General features: G+C 44.1%; 1 protein-coding gene across 1 annotated transcript in view; it reads left to right on the top strand.

Annotated features, from left to right (window-relative positions):
- The first annotated feature begins 247 nt into the window (after positions 1-247).
- The window catches only part of LOC126469759 (protein ERGIC-53), a 91,782-nt gene continuing 74,724 nt past the window's right edge, over positions 248-17,305 (top strand). The window contains exons 1-6 of the mRNA XM_050096985.1: positions 248-452; positions 2,992-3,048; positions 3,123-3,220; positions 3,391-3,563; positions 4,041-4,140; positions 5,806-5,929. Coding sequence (XP_049952942.1) covers positions 287-452; positions 2,992-3,048; positions 3,123-3,220; positions 3,391-3,563; positions 4,041-4,140; positions 5,806-5,929 — 718 coding nt within the window. The 5' untranslated portion in view covers positions 248-286. The remainder of the gene's footprint in view (positions 453-2,991; positions 3,049-3,122; positions 3,221-3,390; positions 3,564-4,040; positions 4,141-5,805; positions 5,930-17,305) is intronic.

The raw sequence follows: 17,305 nt of genomic DNA, 5'->3' as shown, positions 1-17,305 counted from the left end.
ATTCAACCTATGTCAGTACCAATAAGCTGCCTACAGAAAGAGACTGTAGATTATAACCTCCTCCAAGCAGATAAGAGTAAAAATACCTACTTGGTCCAAGAAGGTTCGACTCTAACCTCCTTGCTAGTATCGAAACTCCTTGCTCCCTGGCCTGCTGGTAGTTTACTTGTGCGATTATATCTTTGAAGAAAGCGACTGGTTTCCACGTCCAATCAAATTCGACCAGGTTGTGTTGTTGTTCACGTAGCCGAAGAGGAAAGAAAAGACAGTCTGACCGTCGTGAAACATGGTGGCGGCAGGGTTGAGGTGGCTGTGCGTGGTGTTTGTCCTATTGTTGACGTCTGAGACTTTTGGGAATAATCGGTTCAGGAGGTTTGAATATAAATATAGTTTCAAGCCTCCATATTTGGCTCAGAAGGATGGATCTGTCCCGTTTTGGGAGTACGGCGGAAGTAAGTCAATCGGTTAAATTCGGTTGTAATGTGCGGTGTCTTCGGTTTTTTTTAAACTTTCGATGGATAATTCATTTTGCCGTAAATAATACTTGTGTGCAGTGCAGCGATTGCATTACTACGTAAAAGAACCGGTTTCCATGGAAATGTCTTTCTGCTGTAGTTGAAAAACATATGACAGCTGGGATGTTGCCGATTGTTGTATATTGTTTTTGTAGTTAGTTGCTTTCTAATTTTGGCAGGTTTCATTTTAACTATTTTAGTATGAATTTACCTGTTTTGATTTTTGTTCTATTCCGTTACTTTGTAACAATTTTCGGAGTTGTATAATATTATACCGGTTGGGTAAACATTGTACGTCATTTCACTAATTTGAATTGTATTCAAAATGGCTTTTCATCGTATTGTTACGTAGTTATTTTTAAACATGGAATTAAGGTTAAGAACTAACTGACAGATGACAAATTTTGAGTGTCAACGCCGGAATTAAGTGACATGCACGTGACCATAGTACCTACGTGTTAATGTGCGTTTATGTAGTTACAATTAAAAAGGTTTCATTAAAACATTGGGAAAAAGTGTTTTTGCCAATAATTGTGGGCACAAGGTGTATTAAGTTTCTGAACTTAGATAGGCATAACAGACGTTGATATCCGTGTTCTCGTGAGACCTTATGCAAAGAGTTGTCATTATCAACATGCTATTAAGTCTACAGTTACATTGTTTTGGTAACATTCTAGTTTACCGTAAATGACGAAAGTTCATAATTTTTTTCTTGTGTGGATACAAGGATCTTTCCTTGTCTATGTTGATACTCTGATTTATTACTTGTGTTATAAAATATTGTCAATATACATGAACATGATAGCGTTTGTATTACCTATTCGACAATACATTTTCTACTATTTGCTTCATACATCGATATAATTTTCTAGTTCTGTTACATTACGGTCATATCTTTTACCTGTGAGCAAAGTCAGAGCAAGTGTATGTTTTTGACACTTGAGTAGTACATATGGAAGTGTGAAATTCTCATTCTTTAATTTTGAAAAGTGCTGTTTCTGGTCTTCTGGTATTTAAACATCACCATACGAACTGCCCATTGCTCTTAAGGGAAAGTTTATCCTATGGACTAGGATGAAAACAGTGGGCAGACCAATTTCCTTCCCCAACCTTGACCCATCAGGTTTTGTCCTCCTTATCAGATAACCTTGTTGTTAATGGGATATGAAACATTAATCATCCATCCTTCTTTTAGAACCACAATGTTTTCATTTATTCATTTGGTGCTTGATACCATCAGTTGTGAAATTTGTGGGGTAACTGATTTTGCACGTTAAATTTCTGCTGGGGTGTGCATGTGCTGTTCTATAAACAGTATTTTTAAAAATACTAGGGGCATGGTAATCATGATGCTATTGATATGCCAGCATCATATTCAGACTGTCTAGATAATAATTGAAGAAAGCAGTTGTTGGACTTCATTGGGATATTTCGTTATTGCACCTTATGTTGTTTGTCAACATTATTTCTCAAGATTGTTTTCTCATTGGTTTCGTCTTTTCTTTGCTTGCTATTGATGAAAATGCTTGGACAGTCCATTTGATTTCATTTAACAGTTCCTTAGTATTGTTTACTAGTATCTTTCTCTCTGATGGTTACACTATTTATACCTCGGTTGATATGTGGTGTTTGACAAAGCACAATTTGTGCAGCAAATAAATTAAAGAGAAGAGTGAACAAAAACTTATTTGTTAATATTTTTAGACTTTTAAGCTATTTTAACCCCTTAACACATCGATTTATGTTCCAAAAAATGTGTGTATGGAAAGCATCCCATACAGAATGACATTACATATAGACATATAAAGCTAGCTTTTAAAGCTCAAAATAATGAGTTTAAAATTTTGAAAATCACTAATAATCAAATCCTGAGTATATATTGCACTGGTCTGTGACTAAAATATCTTGAAACTGGAAGTCATTTTTTAGTTTCTATGCAGCTATGAAGTCCAACCGTGTATTTCATAAGTTTCCCGTGAATATAAATCTTGAAGGAGCTGGCTGGAACACAGTAGATGTATTTATCTTGTATCGCTGACAAGCAATTTTCACTCCTTTCATCCTTTTCAATCTCTACTGAAATAACATCAAGTGTCATACCCAGTCACTATACCATTTTTTTAAAAAAGCATTGCATAAACAGTAATACAAGAGAGGGGCTGAAAGTACGCATCTTGTATCCAAAGTTGCACACAGTAAAGATGGTATCTGGTGGAACCCTCTCAACCAAAACATGGCAGTCAGGCTACAAATGTAATCCCAGGTGGTCTCTAGTGGCCAAACACTTAACTATCTGTGCCGAAATGTATATAGGTGAGATTTTACATTTTTGAAGGCCTATTCTTAAGTTTCCCTGGTATACCAGGGACTTTAAGTTTGCCGAAGTAATAACAACTAGATAAGTCGGGGTTTTATGTTAAGGAGTCTATGACCTAATACTACATTCTTATTGATTTTCTAAACAAATTTCTTGCAGATGCCATTGCCAGTTCAGAAAATGTCCGAATAGCTCCATCAATGAAAAGTCAAAAAGGTAAGTCCATTTGAGGCACATCTGTTAATAATTAAAGTGTCAGACACACATTAATTTTTTCCTTGTTTTCACAGGAGCAATATGGACTAAATCAAAAACAAATTTTGATTGGTGGGAAGTAGATATTGTTTTCCGCATCACAGGAAGAGGTAGACTGGGTGCTGATGGGCTGGTAGGATGCTGTACTGTTTTTATACTCGTGCTGTTTAGTACTTGTTAAGTTACCTTTAATGAAGTGAAAAATCTGCAATTCCATTTACTGTAAACCATATTAAATACGTAAACTGATGGTGTGGTTATTTTTATAAAACAGATAATGCATTTTCTTTTCTTTCCTTGCAGGCTTTCTGGTTCACAGAGTCAAAAGGTGCCTATGATGGACCAGTTTTTGGCAGTTCTGATAAATGGGTTGGACTTGGTGTGTTCTTTGATTCATTTGACAATGATAATAAACACAATAACCCCTTCATTATGGGTGTACTCAATGATGGTACAAAGGAATTTGATCATCCTCAGTAAGTTTTATACTTCAGCTGTTGTAAACATGCTGGTTCATAAAATTGATTTATATAACAAATGTGACAAGAAACAATTTGTGTAGTACCTCCAGAATAGTATGATAATGCAAACAGTTGGTTTTTCTACTTGGAGCACCCCTGCCTCACCACTGATAAGAAGTTACTTTAACTTTTGTTAGTTAATGTGTGCACAATATAAATTACCAGATAAGTTGGACTAAAATAAGAAATTATATGAGTGAATGTGTTAATTGCTTTGTTTGAGAAATGGAAACTTAACTTGAATTTTGTGTTACATATAGCTGTAGGGCTTCAACATTTAAACAGAGCATTATAGGTATTAAGGTCACTTCGTACAAGATATACTGGAAGTCAGATTGGCTAAAAACTCTTTCAAGAATAGTGAGCATCCAGATAACAAGAAAGCACAGGTATATGTATAGCAGTGTTCATTTATTTTTTCCTCATTTGCAGTGATGGAGCAACTCAGATGTTGAATGGATGTATGAGAGATTTCCGCAACAAGCCTTACCCGACAAGAGCTCGAATAGAGTATTACCTCAACTCACTCACTGTAAGTTTCTAATGCAGAAAACAGAGAAGCTGTTTCATTTCAGGTAACAAGAGTTGTCGTATTTTGTGAAGAATATTGCACATACTTCAAAGACAAATTTTGTAAATTTATGGAATTTCTGCAGTTAAAACTGGTGTAAGAGACAGAAATATACATAAAAAGCTGGAACTCTCCAAAGCTATTATTGAGGGTTCAGATTTGACACCGACTTATAACTTTGACATTCTTATACTGTCAATCTATTTTGGATTTTGAATTTATTTGGCTGCACTGCTGCTATTGGGGACCTCTGTACATGTGGTAACAGTAGTTTTGTTTTGTTCAATTTTACAGCCAAACTATATGCTTAATTATAACTAAAGATATTGCTTTGCACTTCATTTGACATTTGCTGGAGTGTATTTTATCTTCCTTACGCTTTGTGGAAGTAATCTGCTTGGTTCCAGAAGCCAGGGTTGTAGCCTGTACATTGCAATTATTTGAACAGGCACATACCCCTCTTCTCATGAAATATTGGTCTATTTACTTCTACTGTATGCCAACGCAAGGTTTACTCTTAGTTGCTTGAATTTTTTATGGAAGTGATGGTATGAAGTAGTTAGTGTATGTTCTGGAATGTATGCCTTTTTTCCTACACTTACAAGCTGTGGTTTAAAATTTAAACCCATCTGTGAAATGGAGATAACATTTCAGAGTTGTGAAATGAAGGTAATAGCATTACATTCACACTTGAAAAGGTGGCGACAATTTCTTAAGTAAATTTCTACTTGGAGAATTCACAAAAGATGTAAAGTTGTATTGGGTCAGTTCAGAAATTTATCTAGAATGTAATGCACAAAGGAGATCTCTGCAGAAGTTGTTAACATAAACTTCAGTTCTACACTGTGGCTGAATTACCCTTACTTGCTAGTGTGTTGCTGTATAATGTCATTAATGTTGTTATAATCCGTGGGATTAAGTAACAAAGTGGTCTATTTGTACCTAAGGCTAAAACATTTTGTTCGGAAGTTCATGTATGAGAACCAGTGCTACTATGCAGAAGTTCACAATTGTTCTGTAGGATTTCACTCTCTGTTAGCAGTACCTGAATTAATTCTATGAAAGGCTCCAGAGACTAAATATTGTGAAGATGCCAGATAAGTGTTAACTATCTTAGATTACATTATAAGTGTAAATTCTTAACTGTGTTCAGTACAGTAGTTATATATATTTAATCAGTCTCCAATGAGTTTTGTCTGAATTTCATTTACAACATGTCATGAATAAATAAATGCAAACATGTGATGTCAGTTGGGAGGCCCTGAAGGTTTTGTATAGACAGATTGTCATAATGTAGCAGATAGTGGAATCCTAGCCTGCTCTGCTCATCTTCATTGTGCTGAGACGATTGAGCAGTCTTTAAACCAGAAAACTGTTGAAGTAATGATTAAACAGTGTTGTAAACAAAAAATGCAAGTGGGTAGAGATAGAATTTCTATGCTGAAACACTACTGCTCTGTGGAAACTATTATTGTGGATAGTGCATAGTTTTATATGTATATATTTTTTACAGTTATGATTTCAGTATGCATGACATTACAATTCTGTGAATATATATAACAGTTCCACAAGCATGGTTTTTTTACTTCTTTTCTATATATTTAAATTCTGTTATGTTCTTTGCAGGTCCTGATCCATAGTGGTATGACAAACAATGAACAGGAAATGGAAATCTGTTTCAGAGCCGATAATGTAGTCCTTCCCAAAAATGGTTACTTTGGTCTCTCTGCTGCAACAGGAGGGTTAGCAGGTACATTAGTTCATTATTTTATTGTCGGGTGTGGCACTTAATACTAAATACAAATGTAGTCTTGAATCTTTGCAATAAATGATTTATTAAAGTGTAGTGACTTGAAGATTTACCTAATAAGTGTGGAAGTTAGTTTGCAAGGTGATGCGAAATACAGTAAGTGTTGCCAGTCACTGTCAATCATAACTAAAAGTAAACTTCATTGTGGAGTTGGTTTAAAACTGTGGATCAGCCAAACTATTATTGCTTGTAATAAATTAAAATGCTGCAGTTTCCATCCAGGTAATAGGTTCCACATAGGCTGTGAACCACATAGAAAGCAGTGACATAGGCAATATTGCCATAGCAGCGTTTCATAAGTATTTTGTGTGTTCAAGGAAATCACACTGAATTTACATTTATTTAACATTTGAAACAGTATATTCCCATTTAAAACAGAATGTTTTCAATGTGCTTTACACTGGAGCAAGTATGATTCTCAAACGAGACATCGGATGTCATTGTGAACATGCCACAATATTTTGTCGGTGCAACTGGCTGACATCTTCATGTGCGGTGAACCTGAACCACACCTGAAGATGTATGTCAGTTGCACTGATGAAATATTGTGGAGTTTTCACGATGACATGAGGCGTCTCATCGGAGAAACATATTAGCAACTAGTCTGTAGGGAAAGCCTCAGGCAACAGCATGACAATCATTCACTACGTAGCTTGCTTTAGAGAAAATCCTCTCGCAAGGCAACAATGCTGCTGATTAGGTATATGTATAATGCGTGAATCTGGCTCGCGCAGCTCTCCCCTGTCGGAGGTTAGAGTCCTCCCTTGTGTGTGTGTGTGTGTGTGTGTGTGTGTGTGTGTGTGTGTGTGTGTGAGATGCTTAGCATGTTAGTTTAAGTTGGATTAAGTAGTGTGTAAGGCTAGGGACTGATGACCTCAGCAGTGCCCCATAGTCCCTTACTGCAATTTTCCAATCTTTCTTGACAGTGATGTATCACAATGCTAGTACAGAAACAATAGTTTTTCATCCTTGTGGAGGTAGTCCTCCTCCAGATTGCAATCTTTCCTACAATGGCAGTAAATTTTCATTCGCCGAATGTATTATCAAAACATGTCTTAACAAAACTAAAATTTTTATTGTAAGTACACTAAAAAAATCAGATTTGGTTTCAGCAGTCATAAGATTCCAGATCAGGTTTATTTCCATAAGTTGAATTTGTCTTGGTATACCTAATGTCACACTGTTCTAATACGCAGTACATGTGAAACTTACGACAACTGTCATACAGATTGACCTCAATATACCCTCACACTTTTATATGAGAGTTGTCATTGGTTTGACGTGTATTGCGTATTATAATTGTGTAGGACACTGGGTGTAGCAGGAGAATATTCAGCTTAAGAATCTGCGCTTGACTGGGTGCATGAAGTAACTTACTCTTTTGAAGTGAAGTGCCTAAGATGGGGAAAAATACCTTGGGTATCAGACGCAACATGCCTTGTGCATAGAGCAGCAAGCAACTCCTACTCAAGTGTTATCATGTGTGTATGACGTGGAAAGTCATATGCCCAATTAAATAATTTCCATTCTCACTATTTGCCGAAGAGGTGCTACTTTGCATCCATCTGAAGTGTGTATGGAGCAAAGTATCATTACTAGGGTGGGGAGGGGGGGGGGGGCTGGAGCTGTAGATCACCATAGGAACTGAATTGATCCAGTCTATTTTTATACTTTTTGGACTTCAGAAACACCGATCCACTAAAATACCTTCAAAGATCAGGTTTCACAATATTTTTACTGAGCACTGTTATTTGACATTAGTAGACTCCACTTAGTCAAAGCAAGAAGAAAGAATCTGTCACCTGCTTAGTAGTTATCTCGGGTATTGTCTTCTTGCTTTTTCAGTCTATGGCCTTGAGTTTGTTAATGTGGCTGTTGATTACGTGTATCCAGAAAAAGTGGAGGGGGGTGGCTCGTTTGCTATTGGCTGTTGATTAGGTGTATCCAGAAAAGATGGAGCTTGTGAGAACATAAAGGAAATTCTAGTTCTCCTGTGAAGATGTGGAGAATTCTTTGTTAGCCACCAAAATGTTTTGGGACTCTAAGGAAATAAATGAATTGTTTGAGCTGGGAAAGCTGTCTGTATGGAACAAACGATTGCACAGTATGAAGTTTCCTTGCATTCGTTCTTCACTTTACATCCATTTGGGTGCTTAAAAGAAGTATGGGTCATGGATTTGTAGAATTTGCATAGTATGCAGACTTCTCCCTAAACTATTAATGGGTACTAACACAGTTATTTTGTAGTAATCAATTATCCAAAAACACTTGTCTGATGTATTATTTGATACCTTCTTGCATATCATGCTTTGTGATTTTATCATATAGCTCAACGTAGAGAATGTTGCATATGGTGTTGATCACGTAGGTACGGTCACATAGGTAGTTGGCCTAATACAAAACAACAACAACCACCACTACTTTGCTCTCAGCATGTTATGTAGCTACAAACTCCAGATGGTTTCTTTCTTGCCTCTTCTCATTTGTTCCTTTTGTGCTGCTTTTTTTCACTTTCATGCAAGCTAAGGTATAGGATGGAATAACAACAATGGGAGAAGAATAGATTGCCCCTTGCCATAGAGGCTGTTATTAACTGTTGGACTGGAAGCATGGCGGTATTCCTTCCTGTCATAAGAGGCGACTAAAAGGAGTCTCAAACGTTTCAGCCTATATGTGATGGTCCCCTCTCAGGTTTGACCTCCATATTTCCAAATTCTTCCGAAGAGTGAGCCAATTGGGGAAGGGCGCCTTACATGGTGCTTCGTGTTCATTGTGCATAGACCTTTAGCCAGCTTTCTCGTCGTCGCATTGCCGTCCTGCTCATTCTCCATCTCTTGGATGAGGATACATTCCTGGGTGTGATTTCCACCGTGCACTGTGCAGTGTTGCTTTTTGCGGAGATGACAACCATGGACTTCCTTGCACCCAATATCCAGAACGGTAGCCAGTCCGTTGTGGTGGGGCTGCCATGTACCCTGTTTGTTGTAGCCCCCTGACAACACAGGGATCGCTCTGCTGATGCTTGTGCCATTAACTCCCCATGTATGCCAAGGAGTAGATGCCTATCTCCCTGGGGCATCAGGACTCCCGGCAATGGCCATCCTGCGAGGTGGCCCGTGCTGAGGCTGGGTGGTGCTCGTGGGGAGGGCCCTTGGTCAGGGTGGGTGGCATCAGGGTGGATGACTCTCAATGAAGTGTGGTATATCATCTCTTGCTGGTGGCTAGCCACCAGCAGTCTCTAAGCATTCTCGGGCTCAATTCAATGCTCAGAAATACGATCCCAAATTGTTCCCCTCCTTGGCCACACTGTGGGAGGAACGTAAGGCTCAGGATGGCAGTGGTTCCTAGTTTGTACGAGAGCTGATGGGGATTCTTTCACGTCAACAAAGCCTCAATTCTTCGTAGAGTATTTAGAGGACAAGTTTGGGGAGGTGGAGGGCTTGTCCAAAATGCACTCTGGGGCAGTATTGATGAAGATGGCATCCTCTACCCAGGTTACTTGCTTGTGACAAGTTGGGGGTTGTTTCAGTTACCATCACACCCCGAAGAGTTTAAATATGGTCCAGGGTATTATTTTCCATAGGGACCTTCTTTTGCAGTCTGATGATGAGCTGCGTGCCAATTTAGAGCCAGCCTGTTCATTGGGGTCCGAAGGATAATCAGATTGCTACCGGTGCCTTCATCTTGGCCTCTGAGGGTGATAAATTACCGGGGAAGGTCAAGGTGATGGTCTAATACTGTGATGTCAAGCCCTGTATCCCTCCCCAGATGCAGTGCTTTAAGTGCTGGAAGTTCGGACGTATGTCTTCCCATTGTACTTCCAGCCTCACATGCAGAGATTGTGGACGCCCATCACATCCCAGTACTCCATGTGCCCCGCCTCCCGTCTGTGTCAACTGTGGAGAGCATCATTCACCTTGCTCGCCAGACTGCAGGATCTTACAGAAACAGCAGAAAATCCTGGAATATAAGACCCTGGACCGACTGACCTATACTGAGGCTAAGAGGAAATATGAATGACTCCATCCTGTGCAAATGACTTCCTCATATGCTGCCGCTACAACCATCGTGAGAGCCCCATAAGTTAAGTGAATTCCAGTCGTCTCACCGAGCCGTACAACTCCACATGCCCCTTTGGCCATGGGGGGCACTACCCACCCTGTTGCTCCTGCGCCACATACCTCGGGAGCAACCCCCCCCCCCCCCCCCCCCCCCCCCCCCACACACACACACACACACACACACACACACACACACACACACACACACACACACACACACACACACACCACCCCACCCCACCCCACCAATCCCATCGTGGGTGTCCATCCCAGCTTCTAAGCCGGAGAAGCGTCCAACTTCTTCAGCTCCTCTCCCTCGCAAGGGGTCCCTTGGGTCCCTCCCTTCCCAGGTTTCCGCAAGTGGGAAGGATTACGTCCAGCAGTGGCATAAGTGCCCACAAGCAGCTGGTCGTAGGGCTTCGTGATCCTCCTCCGTCCTGGACTCTGAATCAGTGAAACCCAAGGAGCAGCAAGAAAAGTCCAAGAAGTAGACCTCTAAGACGAAGAAACTTGCAGTGGCACCCACCCCACTGCAACCTACAAGCTCTGTGTCTGAGGGCGAGGTAGAGATTCTGGCGTCCGCTGAGGACCTAGATATTGCCGGACTCTCAGACACAATGGATGTCACTCGAACAGGTACTCAATCGGTAGCAGCAGGTGTCCCAGTGGCGTAATCTGGCACCTCGGTGCCTTCACGCCTTTCTCATCCATGGACAGTGTCATCCTCCAGTGGAACTGCAGCGGTTTTTTGCACCATCTTGCTGAGCTCCAACAACTTCTCAGCCTTCACCTTATCCTCTGAATTGCTCTTCAGGAAACTTGGTTCCCGGCGACGCGAACCCCCGCCCTCGGTGGCTATCGGGGTTATTATAAGAACCGGGCAGCTTATAAGAGGGTATCTGGTGGTGTCTGCATCTACGTCCTTCACTCCCTTCACAGCGAGTCTGTCCCTCTACAAACACCTTTAGAGGCTGTCGCTGTTCGGGTGTGGACGCCTCAGGCTGTTACTGTCTGCAGTCTCTATTTTCCACTGGGTGGTGATGTCCTGCAACATGTCCTGGCTGCGCTGATAGCCCAATTGCCACCACCTTTTCTGTTATTGGGCGACTTCAACGCCTATAACCCTCTGTGGGGTGGATTGATGGCAACAGGCTGAGGTAGCATCGTTGAGCAAGTATTGGCACAGCTCAACCTTTCTCTTTTAAATAATGGTGCCTTCCCACATTTCAGTGTGGCGCATGGCACGTACTCAGCCATCAGCCTTTTGATCTGCAGGCCTAGCCTATTACCATCTGTCCAATGGAGTGTGCATGATGATTTGTACGGTAGTGACCACTTTCCGATCTTTCTGTCACTGCCACAACGTCACTCTTCTGGGTGCCCCTGCAGATGGGCTATGAATAAGACTGACTGGGACTTGTTCACCTCCATTGCCACTATTGAGCCTCTTTCTAATGACTACTTGAGTCTCAGGGCCTTCTGGTTCTGTCTCAGGGTGGGTTCCGTAAGGGCCGCTCTGTCACCGATTATCTGCTGTGCCTGGAGTCTGCCATCCGTACAGCCTTTGCCCATTGTCAGCATCTGGTCGCCGTCTTTTTTTACATGCTGAAGGCATACAATACGACATAGCGACATCACATCCTCTCTACGCTTCATGGTTGGGGTCTTCAGGGCCTGCTCCCGATTTTCATACAAAATTTTCTGTCGCTTCGATTCTTCCGTGTGCAAGTTGCTGCCTCCAATAGCTCCTCCCAAGTTCAGTAGAATGGGGTACCACAAGGATCTGTCTTAAGTGTCTGCCTCTTTTTGATTGCAATTAATGGGCTCGCTGCGGCAATGAGAACGTCTGTCTCAGCTTCCTTGTATGCTGACGACTTCTGCCTATACTATAGCTCCACTGTCATTGCAGCTGCTGAACGGCAGCTGCAAGGTGCTATCTGAAAGGCGCAATCTTGGGCTGTAGCGCATGGCTTCCAGTTTCTGGCTGCCAAGACCTGCGTTATGCATTTCTGCCGGCGACGCACTGTTCACCCTGAGCCATAGCTTTATCTTGGCGGCGAACCTCTTGCTGTGGTGGAGACGCATCGGTTTTTGGGATTGGTTTTCGATACCCAGTTGACTTGGCTGCCTCATATTCGGCAGCTTAAACAAACGTGCTGGCGGCATCTTAACGCTCTTCGTTGCTTGAGTCACACCAGCTGAGGTGCTGATCGGTCTACCCTTCTACGGCTGTACCAGGTGTTAATCCAGTCCCGTCTAGATTATGGGGCCTGGCTTATGGTTTGGCATCCCCTTCTGCTTTGCAGTTGCTTGACCCCATTGTTCACAGCGGAATCAGACTCGCCACTGGAGCTTTCCACACAAGCCCTGTCACTAGCATACTTGTGGAGGCTTGTGTCCCTCCATTGCGGATCCGGTGCCAACGATTACTGGCCGCTTACGCTGCTCATGTTTGTAGCTCGCCTGAGCATCCCAATTACCGTCTGCTGTTCCCCAACTTGGTCGTCCATCTGCCAGAGCAGCGGCCCCGATCAGGGTGTACGATCTCAGTTCGTGTCTGGGCTCTTCTCTCTGGGTTTGAGGTTTTTCATCTTCCACCTCTTTTTCCAGGCGCCTCTGCGTATATCCCCGTGGTGTGTGGCCGGCTCTTGCCTTCGGCTCGATTTGGCACAGGGCCCGAAGGACTCAGTCCCTCCTGAGGCCCTCCGCCGCCACTTTCTTTCAATCCTTGCCTCATTTCAAGGCTCTGACGTTGTCTATATTGACGATTCGATGGTTGCTGGCCATGTTGGTTATGCTCTTACTCTAGGGGATAATTATGAACAACACTCATTGCTGGCTGGTAGTGTTTTCACTGCCGAGCTGGTCGCCATCTCTTGCGCCTTAGAGTATATCCGCTCCTGCTCAGGTGAGTCCTCGGTTATCTGTAGTGACTCTGTGAGTGGTTTACGAGCTATTGACCAGTGTTTACCTCGCTCTCTTGTGGTGATGGCTATCAAGGAGTCCCTCCATACTCTTGCCCGTTGTGGCTGCTCTGTGATCTTTGTGTGGATCCCGGGTCATGTAGGCATCCCGGGAAATGAACGTGTTGATACGCTGGCCAAATAGGCTGTTGGTGCACCAGCCTTGGAGGTTGGCCTTTCGGAGAGTGACCTGAGGTCAGTTTTGCGGCAGAGGGTACTTCGCACCTGGGGTGAAGAATGGCGCGCCCTTCCTTCATCCAACAAACTTCAGGCCATCAAGGAGGCTAACGGTGTGTGGCGCTCCTCCTTGCGGGTCTCTCGCAAGGACTCTGTTGTCCTTTGCCTGCTGTGCATTGGCCACACCTGGATGACACACAGCGCCTCGAGAACCCACCTTTAAGTCGCTGTGAGTCGGCTTTGATAGTGGTCCACATCTTGTTGGGCTGCCCGCTTTTAACTCTGCCCAGGCAGACATTTGCGCTGCCTGATACGCTTCCTGCACTTTTATCAGATGACGTTGCGATGGCAGATTTAGAGTTTTATTTATTTTTCTCCTATGGTCAGCCAACCACTGTCACACTCCGTGTGATTTTTAATTCCTTTTGTCTGGTCTCTGTCTGTGTCTTTCTTGTCCTGTATTGTCTCTTGTCATCTCCATTGTTTTTATTCCTTGTGGGTGTTTAAAGTTCATGGAAAAAGGGACTGATGACCCTAGTAGTCTGGTCCCTTCAATACCACAAACCAACCAGCTGGAAGCATGTCCGATTCAGAAGGTGACAAGGAAACATGGGAAAGCAGAGAAAGAAAACAATGTATACTGAGTAATGTAATGCAAGCAGTATAGCCTGATAGCTAAATATGTAGCAGTACAGTTAAATCCCTTTTTAATGAATATCTGAGGATCCAAAAATTTTTCCCCTAAATAGGGATTTTCCTTAACTGGAGGTTTTGTGAGAGTACATAGAAAGAGTGACAGTCATAATTCAAGCATGTTTAAGTGATTAAGTGCTATTTAATTACAAAATTACTAATATTATGTGATACTAATTTAAATGCAGTAAATACACAATTATTACAGTTTTCACAGAGCACATTTTTCATTTTAAATATATGGCGTGTGACGAGGGCCTCCCATCGGGTAGACTGCTCGCCTGCTGCAAGTGTATCTATTTGATGCCACTTCGGCTACTTGTGCGTCGATGGGGATGAAATGATGATGATTAGGACAACGCAACACCCAGTCCCTGAACGGAGGAAATCTCTGACCCAGCCGGGAATCGAACCCGGGCATTTAGGATTGACAGTCTGTTGTGCTGACCACTCAGCTACCGGGGGTGGACTTTCAATTTAAAAAAAGCAGGAAGCCTTGTTTTGTCATTCCAGCACTCTGTAGTAACAGAAGTTGTTGCTCCAGTGTGTTGATAAGTTAGAATCGATTAATTTACATTGAAAGAGGAAAATATGATTATGCAACAAAGCCTGAGTGTAAAACCAACAGAACCAAGAGGATAGCGGGGGCCAACATAAGCAAGGACACCAATAGAGGGAGAGGAGAGGGCGAGGGGAAAGGAGCATGGAGGGGAAAGGAGGGGAAGGGAAAGGAAATGCAGCCCGGGAACACATTGAAGACAAGTTTGGCGAAGTGGACTCCCTGAGCAAGATGCGGTCGGGTTCGTTGCTGATAAAAATCAGTTCCTTGCACAGCAAGAGTGAAACTTGACGCAGTGCTCTCATTTGCCTCCTCCTCCTCCTCCTCCTCCTCTTCCTCCTCCTCCTCCTCCTCATTTCCAGGTGCTACTCGTGTTCCATCATAAGCATTTCATTTGCAGCAGTCTAGGGTACACGAGTCAGAACACCACCACCACCACCACCACCACCACTACAACAATGTTCCCCCCCCAGGGGGTCCACAACTCTTTTGTGGATACGTGCGTGGCGAGCACGGGGCCCCGAGCCATTGCAGCCTTCTTTCTCTCCAGGGCTGCATTTCCTTTCCCTTCCCCTCCTTTCCCCTCCATGCTCCTTTCCCCTCGCCCTCTCCTCTCCCTCTATTGGTGTCCTTGCTTATGTTGGCCCCCGCTATCCTCTTGGTTCTGTTGGTTTTACACTCAGGCTTTGTTGCGTAATCATCTCCTCCTTTTGGCATTCCTTGGTCCCCCTCTGGGGTTTGACCTCCATTATGAAATTTCTCCTCCGTAGTGTGAGCCATTTGGGGAAGAGCACCTTACCTAGTGTCTCAGACGTGCGCCCTCCTAGTACATTCCACCTTTTCTTTCACGTCGTTGTCTGATGCTAGGGTGCATAGCCAGCACGGTAGCCAGCCTGTGTGGTGGGGTTGCTATGTACCCTTTTGGTTGAGCCCCCTGAACACACAGGGATCACACTTCTGATACCTGAGCTGTGACCTCCTCATGCATGCCTTGGAGTGGTTGCTCGTCATCCTGGAGCATCGGAACTCCCGGCAATGGCCTCCGTGCCAGACGGCCCTTGCTGTGGCTGGGTGGCGCCCGTGAGGAGAGCCCCTGATCGGAGTGGGTGGTATCAGGGCGGACGCTATGCAGATGAAACGCATACGGGTCTAAAACTCCGGCCGTTCTTCTGCGGCCGTCTCTCTGCGTGGAACTGATTCCTCAAGTGCTGCTTCTCTCTTGCCCCTTCGGCCTTCCCTTCCATGGCTACCCCCTGGGAAGAGGGTCAGGCCCATCGTCTAGGGGCAAAACCTTTCCCCCGTTATCTAGTTTGCACCAGGACTGATGGAGATACTTTCACCAGTGTCAAACCTTTATTCTTTGTGGAACACATTGAAGACAAGTTTGGCGAAGTGGACTCCCTAAGCAAGATGCGGTCGGGTTCGTTGCTGATAAAAACTGCTTCAGCTGCCCAATCTGCGGCCCTTCGTCCCTGTACCCATCTTGGCACAATTCCTGTGTCCATTACTCCTCACCAGTCTCTAAATATGGTACAAGGTGTGATTTTTCACAGGGACGTCATCCTTCAAACTGATGAGGAACTTCGGGACAATCTCGGACGGCGGGGTGTTCACTTTGTTCGGCGTGTTCAGAAGGGTCCTAAAGATAATCGTATTGATACTGGTGCCTTTATCCTGGCCTTTGAAGGGGATACCCTTCCTGAGGAAGTTAAGATTATGGTCTATCGCTGTGATGTGAAGCCGTACATCCCACCTCCTATGAGGTGTTTTAAGTGCTTGCGTTTTGGCCACATGTCTTCTCGCTGTTCCCAGGCCCCTCTCTGTGGTGACTGTGGACGTCCACTCCATGAGGGGAGTCCCTGTGTTCCCCCTCCTGTATGTGTAAATTGTCATGGTAGTCATTCTCCACATTCACCAGATTGCCCAGTATATAAGAAAGAAAAAAAGATACAGGAGCATAAGTCCCTCGATCGTTTAACCTACACAGAGGCCCGTAAGAAATATGCACGACTGCACCCTGTGTCCGTGACATCTAGTTACGCCTTCGTTACATCTTCACCCCTTCCTCCCCCTTCCTTACCCCCATCCCGGACCCCTCTCCTCCCCCCCTCCCCTGCGGCTCCCACACCTTCTCCTATGGGCGCTGCTCCCCATCCCCAGCCGGAGAAGTGTCCCACTCCTTCGGCGTCTGCCGGTCAAGGGTGCCTCTCCCGGGATGCCCCTTCCCGGCACCTTCCAGGTCAGAGGTCTGCTGCCGCGCGGCGACCGCGAGAGCCGCGGTCTGTCGGCCCCCAGGTCGCCCGGTCTCTTTCTGTTCCTGATCTTGCTGCAGCTGGCTCCTTTATGCCACACAGCCCTCCTCGATCTCAGCCTGGAAAGAAGAAGAAACATAAGTCCCGGGACAAAGAGCCTCTGGTGTCACCGGAGGTCCCTTCCCCGACTTCACAACCGGATTCTGACCTGTCGTTCATGGATGTCGCCTCCTCCTTGTCGGTGACGGGTGGGGACCCGGCGGTATGACTGGATTTAGCATGTTCAGCCCTCATTTAAACCATCGTTCTGTGGTTCTCCAATGGAATTGTAATGGATACTATCATCACCTTCCGGAATTGAAATCCCTTCTTTCGTCATACTCTGCAGCTTGTGTGGTTCTCCAGGAATCTCATTTTACTGATGCTCACTCACCGACCCTCCGTCGGTTCTGTGTTTTCTGTCGAAATCGGGTCGGACCCTTGCGGGCTTCTGGTGGCGTTTGTATGTTGGTCCGTACAGACATTGCTAGCACGTGGATTCCTCTCCAAACTACATTGGAAGCGGTTGCTGTTAGGGTCCACTTAGACTCTGCAGTCACAGTTTGCAATCT

This window comes from Schistocerca serialis, chromosome 3, assembly GCF_023864345.2.
Source record: "Schistocerca serialis cubense isolate TAMUIC-IGC-003099 chromosome 3, iqSchSeri2.2, whole genome shotgun sequence".
Classification (NCBI taxonomy): domain Eukaryota; kingdom Metazoa; phylum Arthropoda; class Insecta; order Orthoptera; family Acrididae; genus Schistocerca; species Schistocerca serialis.
The sequence above is the reverse complement of the archived record's forward strand: the minus strand, read 5'-3'. Positions and strand labels throughout refer to the sequence as shown.